Genomic DNA, 21,103 nt, shown 5'->3' on the forward strand with positions numbered 1-21,103 from the left:
TGGCCCGCCAGGAAGCACTTTATTGAAAACTACTTTAGAGAGTGTTGCAGTGATTGACTCCTAACAACGGGAAGAGAAGGGAAATTGCTGCCGGCTCCTTTATGACATTGTCCTAACAGTCCAGACTAAATAGCCCTTACCTAACACCGAGCAAGAGTGGACCTTAGGAGGGTGTGAATTGCTGACAGCTTGACCTGGTATCACTCATACAACATCCCATCCTGCAACACAGACATCTCTTCTCCAGAGTGCTGGGAACACAGTCCAAGATGGACCATCTTTAGGGCCAGAAAACAATGGAGGTTAAGCCATAGAAAGCATGTTATCTAGCCATACAGAAATCAGACTGGAAAGCTCTGTGAACCTTCCCCTCATTGGGAACTAAGAAGCATACGTACTGTAGCCCTGGCATGAAGACGAGTTTCATTTGTAAACCTAAGTTTTATTTGTAAAAATTCTAGTTTTTTGAAAGTTGATACTTCCTCCCCCCACCCCCCGAGACAGGGTTTCCCTGTGTAGTCCTGGCTGTCTTGGAACTCACTTTGTAGACCAGGCTGGCCTCAAACTCGGAAATCTACCTGCCTCTGCCTCCCAAGTGCTGGGATTAAAGGTGTGCGCCACCACCGCCCAGCAAGTTGATACTTCCTAAAAGGCCTTCGAACAAACTGAACTCCAGGTCTGACCAGCTGCAGTGGTAAAGTAACCACAGGTAAAAGAAGAAATCACACCAAGTCTGCACACGCTCTTTCAAAAAAATGGAAAGGAAAATCTGATAACAAGATATCCTATGAACTCAATACTACATTGACACAATCCAAAGACATCACTACTGAACTCTGCGATCTTCATAAATAGATGCAAAAAGTTTAGTGGATTGAACCAAATAATGTAAGAGAAGGCTACTATACCGTGACCAAGATTGGTTTATCCAGCAATGCAAAGTTGGTTTAGCATTTGAAAATCAAATCTGGAGAGTCGCTATGTTAACAACTTAAAAAAAAATCAACTCAATAGATAAAGAAAATGTGTTGGATAAAAGCCAAAGTCTATTACCAATTAAAAAAAAAATCTCAGCAATGAGTGGAGGGAAATCTTCATCTTTGTAAAGCCTGGTGCCCTCTACAAAAGATATAGTGAATCCACACTTGTAAGCATGTAGTCTACAAAAGATGTGAGGGGTTGGAGAGATGACTGGGCAGTTAAGAGCACTGACTGCTCTTCCAAAGGTCCTGAGTTCAAATCCCAGCAACTGCATGGTTATCAGTGCCCTTTTCTGGTGTGTCTGAAGACAGCTATAGTGTACTCATATAAATAAAGTAAAGTAAAAGATAAAAAAGGATACAATGAATCCACACTGTTATGTGTAGTCTACAAAAGCTATAATCAATCTACAGGCTGTAAAACATAGTCTACAAAAGATGCTGGGGATCCACAGAGCCTGGATGCTTTGCGCATAAGCTCAATCCACTTCTGAGCAATGTTCTAGGAAATGTAGTCCATGTGTTAAGGCTGAGACAGCACCAATGCCAAAGAAATAAGTAAAAATGCCTTCATTTGTAGACAACCTGATCATCTACATGCAATTCCAGGAAGGCTTGGGAAAAGGTAATGGAAGATTAGCAGGACTATAAGATCAGTATACAGAAATAATGTATAGAACTGGAGAAATGACTCAGCAGGTAAAGATGACCTGAATTCCACTCCCAGAACCTACATGGTGGAAGGAGAGGACCAGCTTTGAAGGTTGTCCTCTGAAATCCACACGTGCACACACACACACACACACACACACACACACACACCACAAATAAATAAGGGTGTTAAGGAGCTAGCTCAATGATTAAGAACATTTGCTTCAGCAGATCACTGTGAGTTCAAACCCAGTCTGGTCTACAGAGAAAATTTCAGGGCAGCACAGAAAAATCCTGTCTCGTAAGAAGCAAACAAACCAAAAAGAACATTTGATTCTTCTTCAGAGGACCTGGGTTTGGTTCCCAACCTCAAAATTGCAGCTCACAACCGCCTTACCTTCAGTGCAGGGGAACTGACTCCCTCTTCTGGCAGCCACAGGCATTACATGCAGGCAAAAAAAAAAAGATTCATATTTATAAAATAACTCTTCAAAACATAAAATGTAAAAAAAAAAAATTTTAATTAAATAGCACTATGTTGTAAACATTAATCCATAAGATTATGTATACAATGGAACTTATAATAACATTAAAATATGAGATATGGATAAATCTGAAAGGACATTTACTATTAGTGCATTAAAATGTACATGCTCCACTCTCTTAAGACAAAAAACCCTTACCTACCCTCATTTCAAAATCATACTGTTCAAAGAAATGAGACACAGTAATTTACTTAAAAAAAAAAAACAAAAAAAAACCAAAACAAACAAACTTCCTCAGCTAGGTGACCAAGAAAAAAAATTAAATACATTACGAGACAAAAGAGACGGCTCATTGGTTAATCATTTGCCACACAAGCGTGAAGACCCAGTGCAGCTCAAAAGAACCGGAAAAATACTGGGAGGGAAGAGGAGGAAGGAGAGGGGTGGGGAAAAAGAATAAGGAGGGAGAGGGGGAAGAGAGGAGACAGAGGAAGAGAAGGGGGATACTAAGGAGGAAGACTGAGAAAGGAGGAGAGGGAGGGGAGACTGGGAAGGGGAGGGGAAGGGGACGGGGGGGGGGAAGGAGGGGAGAGGAAGGTGGGAGAGAGGGAAGGAAGGAGGGGAGAGAGAATATGTGGCCACAGGACATCACCAGTTCTTAACCATTTTTGCCACTTAACAATTTTTTTAACCATATATTTTTGATCATGTTGTTCCCTTTCTTGGCTCCATCCCAATCCCCCCTTCCCACCTACATTTAAATTCTTAGTAGCATTGCATGCATCCTGTTAAGAGAACAAGTTGAGACTCTGAGCCAAACGGCTTGATGCATTCGATGACTTCTTAGCTGTACAACCCAGTTCTGGATCAAACAAGGTCCCTGAACGCCAGTTTTTTGTTTTGTTTTGTTGGTGGTGGTGGTTTGTTTTGTTTGTTTGTTTGTTTGTTTGATCCCACAGCTAGGAGCTGCTGGCCCCAGAGCAGCGGAAATCTCATGCGCGCTGGCTGTCTTCCTCTCAGGCTCGTGCAATGCCGCCATCTACAGGCAAATGGCACACACTGCACAGCCAAGGGCCATTCGTTCTGAATTCCCTAATCAACACCTCTCACTTCTGTCCACCAGGTCTCTGTGAAAGTGAAATTAAAGGCACCAGGCAAAGGGCTGTTGTTCTCCGGATGACCTTGAGGGCTAAGATGCTCATTCTGGAAACCCGGGAAGTGCCAGTATTTCTGTTTTTCGATAGCACACTGTTTTATAAGGTAAACCCCTGGACACTTAGCACCTGTTAGTGGAAGAAACTGTTAAGTGCTTTCGGGCAAGGAATAAAACGTGTTTCTGTCCTCAAGGATCTGATAGTCACATATAAAATAGAATGAGATCATGTGACTGCTAAACACCCACTAGACCTGGAGAGCAAAGGCTAATGATATCCCCTGGAAACTTCCTATGTCTGGCATGCGTCCTGGAACATTTTATAAGCCAACTCATCTGGACCTCACATGGCCGCCGCCCTTCAGAAGGCAAAGCTGAGAGCTTCCGTGAGCATCCTGCACCCTCAGCTCAGAGCTAGGCTAGCAGTGAGCAAGAACATAGACCGGTTTTTGCTACAAAGCATTGACTCCTCATCAGGTAACCAAATGCGGGGTGCAATCCAGTGTCTGACTCCTCTACTCTCGGGCTACCTGTATAGCTCTGCACATGGATATGTCAATCACTTAAGGACTGTCTGTCTAGCCTCACTTCACCCCCCTTCCAGTCTGAAAACAGGGGTCAGTTATTATCCTAAACGTTCAGTCACCTTGAACCTCTCAGGACAGACTGCTCCTTACAACTTCCCAGAGAACAACCATCAAGTAGAGCAAGCCTGCATCCTGAAATAAACATCTCCTAAGAGCCAGACTGATCCCCCTACGTGATGATAAATATCAGGACTCCTTTCAACCATTCTGAAGAACCTGAACTGGAACAGTGGCCAGGCAGACAATGCATGACGGTGACCATACACACCTCTTGCCCCTTCCCCCAATTCTTCTTCTAAGTTTAAACCTCAAGAACCTTCATGAGAGACTTGGGGCAACGCTGAACTTCTAGATGCGTTCCTCTTCCCACAGTGACCACAGCAATAGATCTCCTAACCTGGCTTCTTCCATTACACATCTCTTTCACTGGCATAGTATAGCGAGTGGCCCACTCTAGCCTCTTGGGTTTGCACATCCATGCACTGCCACAGAGCCCATGCCCATCCACACTGTCTCCGTTAGGGTTTCCATTGTTGTGATTGACACCAGGACCAAGGGAACTCTTATAAAGGACAGCGTTTAATTGGGGCTGGCTTACAGGTTCAGTCCAGTATCATCAAGGCAGGAACATGACAGCATCCAGGCAGGCATGGTGCAGGAGGAACTGAGAGTTCTACATCTTCATCTGAAGGCTGCTTGGGGAAGACTAGAAGCTAGAAGAAGTGTCTCAGAGCCCACCCCTACAGTGACACTTTCTCAAACAAGGCCACACTTACTCCAATAAGGCCATGACTCCTAATAATATCACTCAAACAATGACACACAGTGACTTTAGCAAAAAAAAAAAAAATGTCCAAGGCGGAACCCATGCATTTCAAACTTTGTCATTTACTGGGAACATAAGACTCGAGTTAGAGAAATGGCTCAGCAGTTACTAGTCTTCATTGCCTTTATAGAAAGCCTGGATTCAGCTGCCAGCACCCACATTGAGTGGCTTATAGCCACTTGTAATTTCAATGCTGACATCATCTTCTGACCTCTCTGGGCACCAGCACACATGGAGTGTTTATACATACATGCAGGCACTCACACATACACATAAAATAAAAATATTTTTTAAAAAGCTTTTGGAAGGCTTGACTCTTATTTAGGCTGTTTCCAAACCCATATTTAGAGATCACACTACCTGCCTTTCTTCGCCATGTTGACATTATTAGTACTCATGTAATCATTAGCTACAACTGATGGTAGCAGATACAGAGACCCAAAGCCAAACACTAGGCAAAGCCAAGGGAACTCCACAGAAGGGGAGGGAGGAAGGATTGTAGAAGCCAGAGGGGCCAAGGACACTAGGAGAACACAGTCCACAGAGTCAACTAAGCAGGACTCATAGAGGCTCACAGAGACTGAAGCCACAACCACAGAGCCTGCCTGGATCTGAGCTAGGCCCTCTACATGCATGTATAGTTCGGTGTCCTTGGAGGACTCCTAACAGTGTGAGCAGGGTGCCTCTGACTATTGCCTGGTCTTGGGACCCTTTTCTTTCTATTGGTTTATCTTGCCCAGTCTTGACATGAGGGTTTGTGTCTGGTCTTATTGTAACTTGTTACACCATGTTTGGTTGATATCCCTAGGAGGAGGCTTGCTCTTTCTTTTTTTAAAGAAACAGAGGAGGGGGGGTGGATCTGGGGGTGGGGAAAGTCAGGGGAGGCTGGGAGGAGAGGAGGGAGGGGAAATTTTGGTCGGGATGTAGTATATAGGAGAAAATGATCATTAGCCACTAAGACAAATGGAGGAATAGAGGACGGTATTGCAAGCAGATACTCTGGGGTTGAAATCCACAGAGATGTGTAACTGGCTCCAGGGTCTCAGAGCTCTCAGTCTACCACAAGGAATAACTCACCTCACTGGTCAGCAGGCGATAACACCCATATCTCACCCTTCATCTTTCTCTCAGGTGTGATTCCATCAGTTGAGACTTTTCTTGTTTTTCTCCTGAAGTCTCTAAACCAAGCCTCTCCCCTCTCCTCTAAATTCAAGGCATTGTCTTCATCCTGCCAAGCTCTTGAGCTAGCAAATGACATTGAACGTGACCTTTGCTCATCATTTAAGATGGATCTCTCTATTTGTTAAAGCAAAACACCTACAAAATAGGAAGAGGATACATATATCATCTCCTGGTTGGGCCACTTCTCAAGGCATGAGCCAAAGCATTAAGTTGCCAAAAGATACCTTTTACCTAGGCAGAAGATAGTGTGTTGTTTCTTTGTGATAAAATAACCTGGCAAAAGCAACTGAGAAAACGTGGATACATTTAGACTAACTGCAATTTAGAAAAAGTGGACTCACGCTAAGAGTTCCCTTCACTAGTTTTGTTCTACCCTATCTCTGATATTTAGTGATGGCTATCAACCACACAGAATCTAGAATTATCCTGCCGATTGTGCCCTCTGGCCATGCCTACAAAGAATTATCTTTATCATGTTATATGATCTAGGAAGACCCAGGCTAAAAGTAGGCAGCACCAATCCACATTTTCTGGCATGGTGACTGTCCCTAGCAGTTGTTGTACAAAGGTGGTGGTATCGGAAGGAGACTTTATTAGTGATGTTTCTGTACGAGAACACCTGAGAAAATCAATTTAAGGGGGAAAAGGGAGTTTATTGGGGCTTATGGTTTGAGGGTACAGTCTGTGGTGACAGGGAAGGAGGGCATGATGACAGGAGGCAGCTGGTCATATGGTGCTTGCAGCCAGGAAACAGAGCAATAAACTCTGGTGCCCAGTTGTCTTTCTTCTTTTTCTCCCCCTTTTCCCTATAGTCTGAGCTTCCAGTTCACAGGATCATTGTCATTCACAGTTGAGCATGAGTAATCTCACTTCAAATAGATCTCCAGGGAAATAAATGCCTGCAAAGAGAGCCCCTGGGGTATGTCTTCTAGATGATTCCAAATCCTCTCAAGTTGACTATGAGATTGACCATCACGTGACCTGTTAGAAAGTCCATAGCTCACTGAAGGTAAGATCTAGTTCACTCACACACACACACACACACACACACACACACACACACACACACATACACACACTCATACACACTATCTTAATTAGGGTTTTACTGCTGTGGAAAGACACTATGACCAAGACAACTCTTATAAAGGAAAGCATTTCATTGGAGCTGGCTTTCAGTTCCAGAGGTTCAGTCCATTATTATCCTGATGGGAAGCATGGCAGCTTGCAGGCAGACATGATGCTGGAGGAGCCAAGAGTTCTACCCCTAGATCTGAAGGGAGTCGTGAGGAGACTGGATCCCACATTAGGTGGAGCTTGAGCATAGGAAACCTCAAAGCCCATCCCCACAGTGACACACATCCTCCAACAAGACCACACCTACTCCAACAAGGCCATACCTCCTAATAGTGCCACTCCCTGTGGGCCAAGTATTCAAACACATGAGTGTATGGGGTCCAAACCTATTCAACCAGCACAGATGCTATAGTCAGGGCAGTCCTTCAGGACCATGGGGAAGGCTTAGGTTGGAGAAAATTATGAGACCTGTACAGAAAGTTAAAACGCCTATCACTTGATCCTGTGGGTACAGGGAAAGAAAGCTATGGGTGGCTAATGCGGCTGGAGATCATAGAATGGAAGGTGTGAGTAGGAGGGATAAAGAAGTCTTCCTTCCCACCAGTGAGATGGAACACTACGCTCCACGGAGGGCTTGACCTTCTCTTCCTGTCCCTACTTTTGATGAAGCCACCCAGGACTACATCCCCAGCCTCCTCATTACCGATTTTAATACATAAGAGGAAAGATGCATCTCTTCCCAGCCCAGCAGAGGGTGCACAACATCACAGAGTGGTGAGGAAGAGCAGCCCTTTCTCCCCTAGACATCTCCAGATGGGTGACAAAGGCATCTATGGAGTGACAGGAAAGGCCAAGCAAGATGACCCTCAGAAAGGGAAGGCTTGGGAGATGGCTTAGTCACTAAAGTGCTTGTTGTCTAAGCATCCGGGCTTGAGTTCAGTACCCAGAACCTGTGTAAAAAGCCTTGTGATTCTGGTGCTGAGGAGACCAAGACAGGAGGCTCCTCAGGGCTGGCTGGACAACCTAGCAAACATAGCTTAATCAGAGGGCTCCCAGCCAATGGGACATCCTCTCTCAAAGTGGGAGGAAAAAGGATAGATGACATTCTGAGGAATGATACCTGTCATGGTTTGTATATTCTTGGACCAGGGAGTGGCACCATTTGAAGGTGTGGCCTTGTTGGAATAGGTGTGTCACTGTGAGTGTGGGCATAAGATCCTCACCCTAGTTGCCTGGAAGTCAGTCTTCCACTAGCAGCCTTTGGATGAAGATGTAGAACTCTCAGCTCCTCCTGCACCATGCCTGCCTGGGTGCTGCCATGCTCCCACCTTGATGGTAATGGACTGAACCTCTGAACCTGTAAGCCAGCCCCAACTAAATGTTGGTTTTTTTATAAGACTTGCTGTGGTCACGGTGTCTGTTCACAGCAGTAAAACTCTAACTAAGACAATACCCAAGATTGGCTTCTGAGCTCATGCACACATGTGCACACAAGTAAGCACACATACACACAGAGACAGAGACACAGGGGAAGAGAGAGAGAGAAAAGGGGGGAGGGGAGGGGGAGGGGGAGGGAGAGGGAGAGGGAGGGAGGGAGGGAGAGAGAGAGAGAGAGAGAGAGAGAGAGAGAGAGAGAGAGAGAGAGAGAGAGAGAGAGAAAGAGAAAGAGAAAGAGAGAAAGAGGAAAAGAGAAGAAAACCAGACACTACATCTGGGGTCCACTTAGAAGAAGTATAAAGTAAACAAAGATTTTGAGTGCATCCAGAGCACATTCAGTTGTGTGTGTGTGTGTGTGTGTGTGTGTGTGTGATATGATCCTTGTAAAATGATGACTAAAATTATGTATATATTAATACAGGAAATGGGCTGAAGAGATGGCTCAGGAGTTAAGAGCACTGGCTGCTCTTCCAGAGGTCCTGAGTTCAACTCCAGAAACCACATGGCGGCTCACAACCATCTGTCATGGGATCCAATACCCTCTTCTGGTGTGTCTGAAAGCAACCAAGGTGTATTCACATATATAAAATAAATACAACTTATCATTATGGTAGCAGTTATTCTCTAACCAGCTGTTTTCCAAATAAAGACTCGGAGACCTTTTCGATTTATTTTTTTTCCTGGTACTGGTACTTTATGTCTTTGTGTACATTAGGCCATGAATTCATATGGAATGGGCTCCAACAGCTCAGGCTCTTTTCTGTTAGTCCTCACAAAGTGTGCTTCTCTGGGTGGCGCAGGCTGGCGCTTCAGCTGCACCCAGGTGCCCTTCTCTTTGGCTTCCTATTTCTTCTGGTCGTTCTCCTTCACCCGCTTCAGGAAGCTGCCTCTGCTCTTTGAGTGCTCGATGTGCTCAATCCGCACATTGATCCTCTTGGCCAGAATTTTGCCCTTAACTTGCTTGTTGACAATGATGCCCACGGCATGCTGGGTGACATTGTAAACTCTTCCGGTTTTGCCGTGGTAGCACTTATGGGGCATTCCTTTTTGAACAGTGCCTATTCCCCTGATGTCTACAATATCATCCTTCTTGTAGATTCGCATGTATGTGGCCAAAGGAACAACGCCATGTTTCCTAAAAGGCCTAGAGAACATGTACCGGGTGCCTCTCCTCTTTCCCTTTGTGTTCGTCATTTTGGTGAGTTACTGGAAGATGGTTGTGGCGACCTGACCTTTTCGATTTATAACCAGCCTTATAGCTTTACAGCTGGGCAGGTATTAACCCTATAAGCTACCTTGTCTGATTCCCTGACAAAGTCCCCATGAACACTTTCATCTGTTCTGTTTGTGCTGCTCTTGCTTCGTCGGGCCATCCCTCACAACCAGATGGCCCATATTACCCCATGTTGACTTTCTTCTTCCTGTCCCCTTCTCTCCCCTTGTGGTCCCTACATGAGACCCCAACCCTGGGAACCTTTGCCCCATCTGCCTAGCTACAGGCTGTCAGCAACTTTTATTAGCCAATTAGAGGTCATTGCAGGTAAGCTTTACACAACCAAGGCTGTGTACCTGAGAATCTGCTCATCTTGAGGCCACCAGATCTTGGGATACAGGATTTAGCATTTGAATACATAGCAGTGAACCAAACCCTAATCGGCCATGGACAAGGTCATGGCTGGTGTACTATAGAGCTGTCTTCTCTCTTCCTACTGAACAAGTCAAGATGGCTGGAGGTCCTGTGTGGAACGATGGGTTTGTTAGGACAAAGCTAGTTTCTGTATCTGTAAAAGCAATGAGGCTTAACAGTCAAAGTTAATCACACAAACCTGTCATGTATTATTTAATCATAAGACTTTATAAACCCTGGCCCTTGGTCTTCCCCAGCCCTTACAGTGTTCCTCTCATGAGCCTTCAGACTATGTGTAGCCTTGAGCCAAAGCTGGGCTTCCTCCAGCATTAGTGAAGCCCTGGTGCTCAGGGCTCCCATCATCTGTCATCTCCTGTAGGCACCATCCCTCTCCTGGTGCTCAGGGCTCTCCTTGTCTGTCACTCAGTGGGCACCAGCCCTCTTCTGGTGCTCAGGGCTTCCCCCTTTTGTCACTCAGTGGGCACCAGTCCCTTTCAGTTGCTCAGGGCTCTCCTCATCTGTCATCCTGTGGGCCCTAGCCTTATCCTGGCACTAAAGCTTAACCAACTAACAAGACATTTAGTATCTAGGTCACTTTGCCCTTTTCAAATATTATTTTTGCAAAGGATTCTCGTAGACATTATTTTACCTACAGCCCGAGGTCCTTGTAGGAATTAATTGCGTGTAACTTGTGTATATATACACATCGTTTTTTTTTTTCTACCATCCCATCACGCTTTTCCCAAAGCTTCTTTGTAAAACTGAACATCTTCAAAATACTACTTTCCTGACAACTCTCATCATCTCCTAGGTTACCATTACCCTGGATTTTTGAGTGTAGTACACACTGTCTGGACTCCTGACTAGCGTCTACATATGTATGAATATGTATGGTGTGGTCATCCCACACACTCTGTGCTTGCCCATGTTTTCCTCACGCTGGATGACCTGCACAGTCTGTTTCCCTGGTGCTCTCCACCCTCTGGCCCCCACCCTTCTGAGCAGGAGCATTCTCATAAGAGATCGTGGATGACAGCAATTGGATATACACCTGTTGCTTGCTTTATGCATTAAGCAATGCAGCCTTCCCCTCTTTAAGTGCTTCTCAGACAGTTAGCCAGAGAGGGGTGTGTTTTCTGTATCTATTATGGATCCATTTTGAATTCTTCTTTCCTTTCCATTGACTACTTTATTTATATTGCTGTCTCTCTTAATTGATCATTTATAAGGCTTTACATCGAGAAAGTCCAGTTTGCTGTTTTCGTTTTTTCTTTTCTCCATTTAGATTTTCTGGATTGGGTGGAATGGCGTGTGCTTATAATTTCAGCATTCAGGAGACTGAAGAAGAAGAATCATGAGTTCAAGGCTAGGCTGAGAGACCTAGGGAAACAGTGCTTCCAAAAAGCAAATATATTTGAAGAGTGGAGGGATGGCTCGGTGGTTATGTGGTTAAGAGAACTTGCTGTTCTTGCAGAGAACCCAGGTTCAATTCCCAGTACCTCCTGCATGATGGCTCACAATCAACTGTCACTACAACTCCAGGGGATCTGATACCTTCTTCTGGTCTTCTTGGGCATGTTTTGCAATATTAAATTACAAATACACATAATATTATATATTATTAATAATTATATATTATTATAATATATTGTGCAAATATATTATTAGTAATAGTTATACATTATATTACATAAATGTGTATTGTATATACATATATATGTATATATTCCATATATATGTGTGTATATATATATGTGTGTGTGTGTGTGTGTATATATATATATATATGTGTGTGTGTGTGTGTGTGTGTGTGTGTATATGTGTATATATATTTATTTATTTATTTATTTCTGGGACACTGACTTGACTCTGAGCTGTACACTCCCTTATCTATTTGCCAGCCCAATGTCACCTACTTCATGACTTTTTGCAAAGATGAGCTCAGTTAAGGGGCACAGAGGTCTTACATAGCACAGCACCTGGTGTGTCATAATGAATGTTAGCTGTCAGCCCTGTGCCTTTAACCAACAGATTGTTTGGAAACAGAGGATGCCATCTCCAACAACCTCCTCCAATCTTCAACAGCTTCTACAATCTACCAATCTAGACCTTGGGTGATTACAAATCATTTCTTGATGTTTAGTTCTTTGGAAAGACATGGGGGACACTGTTGCTGGCAGTCTCCTGGTGTCCCTTTGTACCGCTCTGCTCCATCCACACTTCTTTCCTGGCTTGTGGTTCACCAAAGAGTGAGGAAAGCTGGGGAATGAACCCAGAGACCATTGCCAGGTCCCATACTGAGAGCTAGGTTTTCTCAATCCACTCCTGCTCAGTAGCGTCGTGGAGTGGATCCCCATGCCAGCTGATGGGAGAAGAGACAGCTGTGCTCTGCTAAGAGAATGCAGGCTACAGAACCTTGCTTGCCTGAGGATGGAGCCTTCTGCTCAGGGCAGTGTGAGGCTTGAGCACATCCTCCAAGCTGGCATGACTTAGATATGTCCTAGCATTTCCCTTCTGGCCTCTTTGGGCTTTCATGCATGTGTCTAGACTAAAGCATACCAACAGTGACATGGCTGACTGGACTTAACCATGCCACCAGCTACCTGGGCCACCTTCAGGTATGGTGGAAAATCCCTCCTCTAGCTTATCTCTTGCCATTCAAGAGGAGTGGCCGACAGTTGATGAGATGCTATCATCCAGAGCATGGACTTCAAGCTGGGATACCTGGATCGCTTTAAGTCCCTGCTCAAGAAGAACCACCTCCCAGGGCCTGCATGGGCCTCTCTGGGGTCTATCCTGCAAAACCTGACCCCCAAGGGGTTGAGTAGACTGTGGACTTGAAAGTTACAAGGTGCACAGGCCCTTCTTTGTGTGGAGGGCGTCTGGGGAATGATGGGATGAATGCGAGGTCGTCATTGTTCTCACGTGGGTTCCTCGTGGTTGAAGAAGAGTTGATGCTCCCCCTTCCCACATGCCTGACCACAAAGCCACCCCCCACACTCTACTTTATGGCTCCTAGAAGAAGCCAGGCCTTTCCTTCTGGAAGCAGACTCTCTTTTATTTCACCCTTAACCAGGCTCAATGTTGTAACTAGCCATCATAGGTCATGCCGAGTGTGTGAAGGATCCAAGCAGCTATCTCTTGGTCTAAGCCACTTGGGGCCTCCTGCTTTCCTGTCTTCTTGCCTTAAGGATGACGTCATCTTTTTCTTTTCTTTTCTTTTCTTTTCTTTTCTTTTCTTTTCTTTTCTTTTTTAAGGGATGATCTCATTATGTCACCCAGTCTCTCCTCGCCCTCCGGAATGCTTGGCATTTGCCCCTGTGAATCACCAGGCTGGGCCTGTGTAATTCTGTGTGTTGCCTCATATACAGTTTAGACAATAATAAATAGTGATAATAATGATAGGATGTTGTGGGGTGGGGGTAAACCATCCCTAACATATGATAGGCACAAGATGCCCAAAGCACACATCTTCTTCATTCAGAACCAACAGCACTCAAAGCAAGGAACTGTGCAAACTGATACCCAGAAACCCAGCCTGACTCTCACCCCCACCAGCATCCTCCATCCTGAGCTGATGATGGAAGCCTAGGCCTTGGTCCTGGTTTCGACAGCACCTCCACTGAGGTGTCGGGACACTCTAGGCAATCTCTTTCTCCCCTGCACCCATGTAGTGAGAAGATTTCCCAGAGTAAACACATGAGAAGCAAGCCCAGCACCTCGACTAAAACCCCACCTCGCCTTCTGTGGCCCCACTTGAACCCCAGGTTCAAATTTGGCTTGGCACTCCGGGATGCTCACTGCCTTTCCGGGATGGGGTTTTAAGACACTGATGATCCTCAGCCTCCGTGGTCCTCATCCCCCAGGAATGGCACTACATGGGTTGAGAATTCATCCTGTAGCCAGGATACTCACAGGAACCTGGGATGAGCATGGGGGTGAGCACTCATGGGCTGGACCAAGCCCAAGGCTAAGCCAGGCCAGGGCTTCCCCATGCATCACGTCAGAGGAGAGGCCGACACACTGTGGGAGTCTCAATACAGACACACCTCTGAAACAACCACATTTTGCTTTATTGGGTGTTCCGTGGTAATATAACACAGACTTCTTAAGGAATAATAAACACGAGACTTGTATTTTACCATAATTATTTTGCCATTAAGACAGTGGTTACAAAAAATAAAACAAAAATTAAAAGAAAAAAAGTACCTTTCTGGCTACACACATGATCAGCTTTAGCACTGAAAGGTCCCCCCTCATGGGTCACAATCACAGGTTCAAGGGTTCAAAACCATCTAGCGGTAAATCCTACAATGATTTAGAGCATCAAGTCACTGCAGTTATTCAGTTCTGAGACACTGTTGACTTAGTTTAGCATTTACATATGACATTCATTTAACAGACACAGAAAGCGAGCCAACGGGTAAACATGCTTACACGGACTGCGGAAATCTTCAGGTTTAAAACTGTTGTGTTGTATTGTGTTGTGTTGTGTTTTTAAGAAAATGACCAAAAACAACCAAAAGGGCCACGGCCCCATACAAGAAACATCAGGAGTAAATGGTGAAGAGCTGCAAGTTTCTCAGAATCCAAACAAATAAACAGGGAGAAAAAAAAAGTGGTTTCTGGTGTTCAAATTTCCTCTCTAAGTGCAGGTAAAAAAAAAAAAAGAGCAAATATATTAAGTCAACCAATTTTTAAAAGTGCAATTTACCTTTAAAACAACAAAATTAACAACAAACCCAAAATCCCAACCCTTAACCCCCAAAGACAAAACGTGTGGACACTCAAGGAATCACGAATTTTTTTTGATGCTCTGCTTCATACCAGCAGACTGGAATCATAAAAGCCTATGAGGTCAACCTAACACTGCTTGCAGACTGGAGTCATAAAAGCCTATGGACCTAACACTGCTTACAGGGACCTGTAAACACATCTGGAAAGAAATATGACAGAAGTCAGCAAGTACAGAAAGAAGCCAGCTAGTGAAGACCTGTCACTGTGACAGGAAGAGGAAGGGTGACAGATAGGAGGTGACATGGTCTCTAAGAGGCGATGTGATCTCTAAGCGGGCTATGCGTTCAGTGTGTACAGTTTTCTTCCCATGAGATATTGTTTCCCAAAATAGGGTTGTCCCTCTTGTAAAAGACTTGAAGTCTAAGTATCCCAAAGATTTCTACCTTCCACCACCATGTTAGACCTTTTGAGAAAAAAAAAAAAAAAAAAAACTGTACAGAAAAAAAAAAAAAGTTCCCCCACCACAACACACACACTGAGAAGTCCCAACATTCTAGAATCCCCAAAGACACTTCCTGACAAAGGCTGGAAGGGGCTCCTCCACAGAGAGAATGGCCCCATCTTGGCTGGCTCCGCCACAGGGAGACTGGTCTCAGCTTGGGGGCTGGGTTTACAGATTTGACTGGAAACTGTCACTTCTACAGCCTAACTCCTCATCTTTCCACCACATGTGACTCTATTCTTGGCCCACATGTGACAATATTGGTGACATAATCGGGGCCATTCCTGTGTCTGGCAAGCCTCAAGCTCAGCCACCTCCTAGTGATGGGAATTGGATAGCACCAATCTTAACAGAAACTAGGATAGCACAAAACTATGGTGGTGGGGGCAAAACTAAGATCTGCTCAGGCTATGCCTGAGACCAAACTGGGTTGCCTGGCTTTAAGAGCAGACAGAGTTAAGAGGAAAAAAAAAAAAAAAAAAAAAAAAAAAAAAAAAGAGCATTGTCTCGGAGAAACACAAACCAGGAGACCAACATCTAAATCTCTCCAAGAGTGCAGAAGAAAAAACCAGGACAGGAGACGTACGAAAATGGTGGAGAACCTTCAAAAGGTCTAATCTGCCGCAAAATCTAGGCCAATGAAGAAAACCCGCCTCTTCTCAACAGCTGACCCGAAGAGTAAGGGATGGGGATGGAGACACATGGAACCTTTCCAGAGGGGCGGCCCTAGCCTGCCAGCCTCGGAATCAGCTTAATGGTTACATAATTGCATCATTAGGATGTCCAGTTCAAGACCCGAGGATTAATATTGAATCAGGCTTTCAATTTAGTATTAAAAAAAAAAAAAATCTCTCCCACCCTCCCCACCCCTCCCCAGTCCCACAAAGAAAACCTTATTTAAAAATTTTTAAAAAGAAAAGAAGGCAGCTCAGGGCAATTCACTATATCTTCCCCATGACAGGAAGGTGCTAACTGCATGGCCAAGGATGTGACTGGGGCACCCTTGCTGGGATCTGCTTGGTGGCGCATGTCTGCATGTTGGATGCAGCTCCGTGTGGGGTGGATGGCTAGGCTTGGGTGTGGTGTTCATGACTGTGTAGGGACTTGGGTGAGAGAATTCAGAAACTCCAGGGGAGACCGAGTGCAGGGGGCCCAAGAGGAAGCCCCAGGAACTGGCTGCCCACAGCAACTATCACAGGCTCTTTAAAAAAAAAAAAAATGGAAGAAAGGAAGTCTCAGAATGTCCTCAGGTGTCCCATCCCCCATCCCCAAGTGGCCTGCAGGCCTAGGGGCTTTAGCCCAGGCTGGTGATGTTGGCACGGCCACCAGGGGGTGCCACGATGCGCTGGGTGGTGCGGCGGGGAATGTTGTCGTCAATCTGAGCACCTAGAGAAGAAAGAAGAGACAAGAAACGAGTGAGCGTGAGGGTCTTTAGAAATAAAACCAGACTCCTGTGGTATGCCCAGGAACAATCCTGGGGGGAAAAAAGCTGAACCAAGCACACATGTCCCGACCTCTTTCTCCAAACCTCACTAACTACAGGAAGTTCAAACTACAGGAAGTAGGAGGGCCTGCCTTCAGCCTACAAGTGACTTCCTCTCCCTGGGGAAGTCTAGACTCGATGCAAGGTACTAGAGAGTATGGCTCTTTTGACCCACGCCTCTCACGCAGGAGGAATGGATGGTTCAGATAAAGAACCTGAATCTGAAGCTCCCAGACCCAGAATGCTCTAAACTCTACACCTATTTGAGGGTTGACAGGATGTGACCAGTGGAAAATTCCACACTTGACCTGATGTGACTAACTGTAGTGGAACTTGATGTAATTAAAAATACTGTCTCAAATCCCTTTCATGACTGGGTTATATGTATATGAAACATAGAAGTATTGCATTTTGGTTTTTAATATTTTATTTTTACTTTTAATTTATGTGTATCTGTGTATGTGGAGAAGGAGGGCTATACACGTAAGTGCAGTGCCTGAGGAGGCCAGAAGAGGGCGCTGGCTTCTCTGGAGCTAGAATTCTAAATGGTTGTAAGCCACCAGACATGGGTGTTAGGAGCAAACTTGGGTCCCCAACACGATGTGAGCTCATTCTTAACTGCTGAGCCATTTGTCCCTGCCCACACTTTGTGCTTGGACTTTGGTCTTAGTCACAACATGGTTCAATATCTACATATTTTTCCAATTTTTAAAGAGGCAAACTAGCTTCCAGTCCCAATCATTTCTTTTACACAACAGACTGGCAACCTGTGCTGTCTATGCGAATGATATGGGAATACGCATTGTGACTGATCTCACACTTTAGGACAACAGGGCTTAAGGGTCTGTCTCCTAAACCAAAACACCCTGAAGTGTTCCTCATTCCTCATGGGCACAGATGGCACTTCATAAAATCCAGCAGATGGGACAAGAAAAGGAAAGTCTATGTAATGAACTACGCTGTCTAAGTTCAAGGCACCGGGGGAGAGAGGAAAGGCCCTGTTGTGGGCCAAAAGAAAGAGGGGCAGGATGTTTCCAAGACAGAAATCTACGTTTCACCACTGAGGGTGTAGCAGTGGATGTCACAGCAACTCCACAGGGAACCTTGCTGCGACTCATCACACGGAAGGCCTGAGCAAGGTGAGACTGCTGAAACTCCCAGTTCCACATTCTTTAACAACGGACATGACAGATGAGGAAACGGCCCTTCACTCACAGGGTGGGTGTCTCAGCATGGCATGGCACAAAAACCGATCTGAAGATTCTGAAACCCAGCTGCCATTTACAGCCTTTCGGTTTCCGCAGCAGTGGAGCCAAAAGCCTCCGGCTGGCTCCACAGAGCTTGCGGAACCTACCCGGAACGGCCCACCCCCTGGCCTTACCAGACAAGCTGAATCCAGACTGGTGCAGGTTCCGAACAGGTGGTGCCTGCTGCTTGGCAGGGGATGTCTTAGCTGATGAGGCTGGAGTCACCGTCTTGGGCGTCACAGACACCTCGCATACCGGTCCGTCATACAGGCCACGAGGGACCCCTCTCAGCTCAGCCAGCTGAAACACACAATCACCCCACAGCCTATGTCACATTCACAGAGGACATCTTCCCTGTACCTTCTCAGTGTCACGGAGAGGTAGCCGAGACAGGACTATGATGTGTGGGGATATGGCCCCCATTATAGACAGGTACAACAGAGAAAGATGTGCAACCAGCCCCCAAAGTTCTAGGCCAAACGCTCTCCCAAGGTGACTCCCTGATGAGTTACTCAACTGGTTTCTTAGAACTTCCCCCATCGTGTCAACATCACCTTTGAACCCTCCAAGAAGCCTCTGATCATACTGCGAAGAGGGTCTCGTGCCGTTTTCAAGACAAAACTGTCTTCCCAATATCACTCCTCTCTTAATTCCCTTAAAGCTCTACTCCTTCTCCACCTCACAGTTCCTGACCACCAGCCACGCGATGTTCACCACGCTCTGGACACACTGTACATCTTCCACAGGTCATATTCCATCTTCTAGTATCTTTATCTCCATCCTTTGGCTTGAGAAACTCCTACTCAGCCTTCAAAGCCCAACTGTCCATCTTCCCTGTCATCCTGCTCCATGATGCTAGAGCAGTGCTTCCCTCCTCTGGGTGAGTCCTTACCCCACACTCAGCATCAAAGCTCTAATCATCCCAGACTCACCCAGCAGCTGGTTAAGCTTCAGGATGAAAATGTCAGGTTTCCTTTATCCTTCTGTGCCCCCATCTCGGTATTCTGACTCATGGTGCTTAGTGGATATCTGCGGAGTAGAGACCAGCCCACGATATTTAAAAGCTTGCAAGACCACTCACCCTGCTCCTTGCTTTGATGCGTTTGTACACAAAGTCAGGGAAGGGCTTCCGGGGAATGTAGCGTCCTGAGCCTTCAGTGACATGAAGTGTGCCGTCCTCCAGGACAATCTTGCCCTGGCTGATGACCACCAGTGGGGAGCCGCGACACTCCATGCCTTCAAAGATGTTGTACTCAAGAGCCTGAGGGAAGAGACAAGCCATCATGAGAGCAATCCCTGCCCCTGGACTCAAGGAAATGGAGTTTACTGACAAACCCCAGAGAAGAAGGCTGTCTGTCCTTGCTGGCCACCCCAGGGACCCATGCTTTCTCTGCCTAGAATCTGAACTCATCTCATCCACAACTCCAAATCTGAGAGGGCAATAGCTGAAGAAAATAACAATAGTGTGTGTGTGTGTGTGTGTGTGTGTGTGTGTGTGTGTGTGTGTGTGTGTGTGTAAATGCTTTACAAATAAAAAGAAAATCATTCTGGGTGGGTCTTGTGAGGCAGACCTATACACCCGGAATTCTGGGGCAGTAAGATCTCAGGTCAAGACCCTGTCTGAGCTAGAGTGTGTTCAAGGCCAGCCTGGGCGATTTAGTGGAGCGAAGATGTAGCTCAGAGTGGAGATGTGAATCTCAGTGGTAGAACTTAGTGGCTGAACTCTTAGAATGCACAGGGCCCTGGATTCAATCCACAATTCTATAAAAAAAAAAAAAAAAAAAAAGAAGGGAAAAGAGAAACACTAATGGGGTGGGGTGGGGTTGTCTTCCCATTTCCACCAACTCTCCCCTGTGCAGATTGAACTCCCAAGGCTCGCCTCTGAACAAGGTCCAAACTAAATTGCAAAACGAGGCCGTTTTCTCACGGACTTAAGCATCCTGTGGTTAAACCAAACGTCCCCAACTGCGTGGACTGGTGGCACATAAAAGACAACAAGCCCATGACAGGATTGAGGTTTAGTTTCCTAAACGACCCACCCTTGTTTGGGGGCTCATGTCACAGAGAGTGAAAACAGGCAATTTGGCACACCCTCACGGGAAACAGGTGGTTTGCCTGCCAGTGCGTTTGTCTGTCAGTCGGAAGCGACAGAAAACAAGAGGCTTTCTGACACAGAAAGCTCTGTAAGTCAGAGTGGTGTCCTTAATTCTGGCTCAGCTCAGGCTGAACGCCTACAGCTCTCTCCACATGACTGCCTTTCAGGAACAAATGGCTAACAAATGGGTAACATGTGGCACAGAGCATGGGCTTCTGGGAAAACACAGGCCAATGGAGGGGGAAAAACTAGGGCAGTGGTTCTCAACCTGTGGGTCAAGACCCCTTTGGGGGATAGGATGACCCTTTCACAGGGGTAACCTAGGACTATCAGAAAAAAAAAACAGATTTTAAATTATGACTCATAACAGTAGCAAAATTACAGCTGTGAAGCAGCAACCAAAATAATTTGATGGTTGGGGAAGTCACCGCAACATGAGGAATTGTATCAAAGAGTCCCAGCATTAGGAACATTGGGAATCACTGCCCTTGAGGCTCTGTGAGAGGGCAGAGCCACACCAACAACCGGGTCACAGGTCATCTCTGCTCTCTGGAGCGGCGGCTGGGGGAGGGAGGGACAGAGAAAGGGCAGAGCAGCATGCATTCCCATGTGGAAAAGGAGCACTGCCCGGGAAGTGCAAGGACTGCTGCCAGCACAGCTCAGAGACTCCACAGAGAAACAGGGAGGTTGCCGTAAACAGAAGTAGAGAGATGTGGCTACACGCAAGCGGCTCCTCACGAGAATCCTAAGATGCTGGGGGCCATCATGTCTCACATCTGCCACTGACCAGAGCTGACTGTGTAAACATAATAGCCAGAGGGAGCCAGATTCTCCAGGGAGTACCCAAGGGATGCAGCCACCCACCTCTGAGGTATCCCACACAGCCTTTTCAGCTCAAGGCTGTGAGGCCCGCCCAGGCAATGGGAATTTAAACCTAAAGCCTGTATGGGCGCCAGTTTCCAGTTCAGAGTCTCAAGAGAGACCTTCGCCCCCATGGCCATTTTTTGGAGGGTCTTTCGAGACAGGGTTTCTCT

At 46.0% G+C, this 21,103-nt stretch overlaps 1 protein-coding gene and 1 pseudogene across 2 annotated transcripts in view; both read right to left on the minus strand.

Moving 5' to 3' along the window:
- Window positions 1-9,079: 9,079 nt before the first annotated feature.
- Window positions 9,080-9,622, minus strand: Gm9130 (annotated as a pseudogene).
- Window positions 9,623-14,057: 4,435 nt separating this feature from the next.
- Window positions 14,058-21,103, minus strand: part of Dpysl2 (dihydropyrimidinase-like 2) — a 108,178-nt gene continuing 101,132 nt past the window's right edge. For both annotated transcript variants that reach the window (NM_001378767.1, NM_009955.3), the window contains exons 12-14: window positions 19,056-19,235; window positions 18,109-18,274; window positions 14,058-16,630 (exon numbers count right to left, since the gene is read on the minus strand). In NM_001378767.1, the coding sequence (NP_001365696.1) occupies window positions 16,539-16,630; window positions 18,109-18,274; window positions 19,056-19,235 (438 nt within the window). In that variant the 3' untranslated portion in view covers window positions 14,058-16,538. The remainder of the gene's footprint in view (window positions 16,631-18,108; window positions 18,275-19,055; window positions 19,236-21,103) is intronic.

Source organism: Mus musculus, chromosome 14 (assembly GCF_000001635.26).
Source record: "Mus musculus strain C57BL/6J chromosome 14, GRCm38.p6 C57BL/6J".
Lineage (NCBI taxonomy): Eukaryota > Metazoa > Chordata > Mammalia > Rodentia > Muridae > Mus > Mus musculus.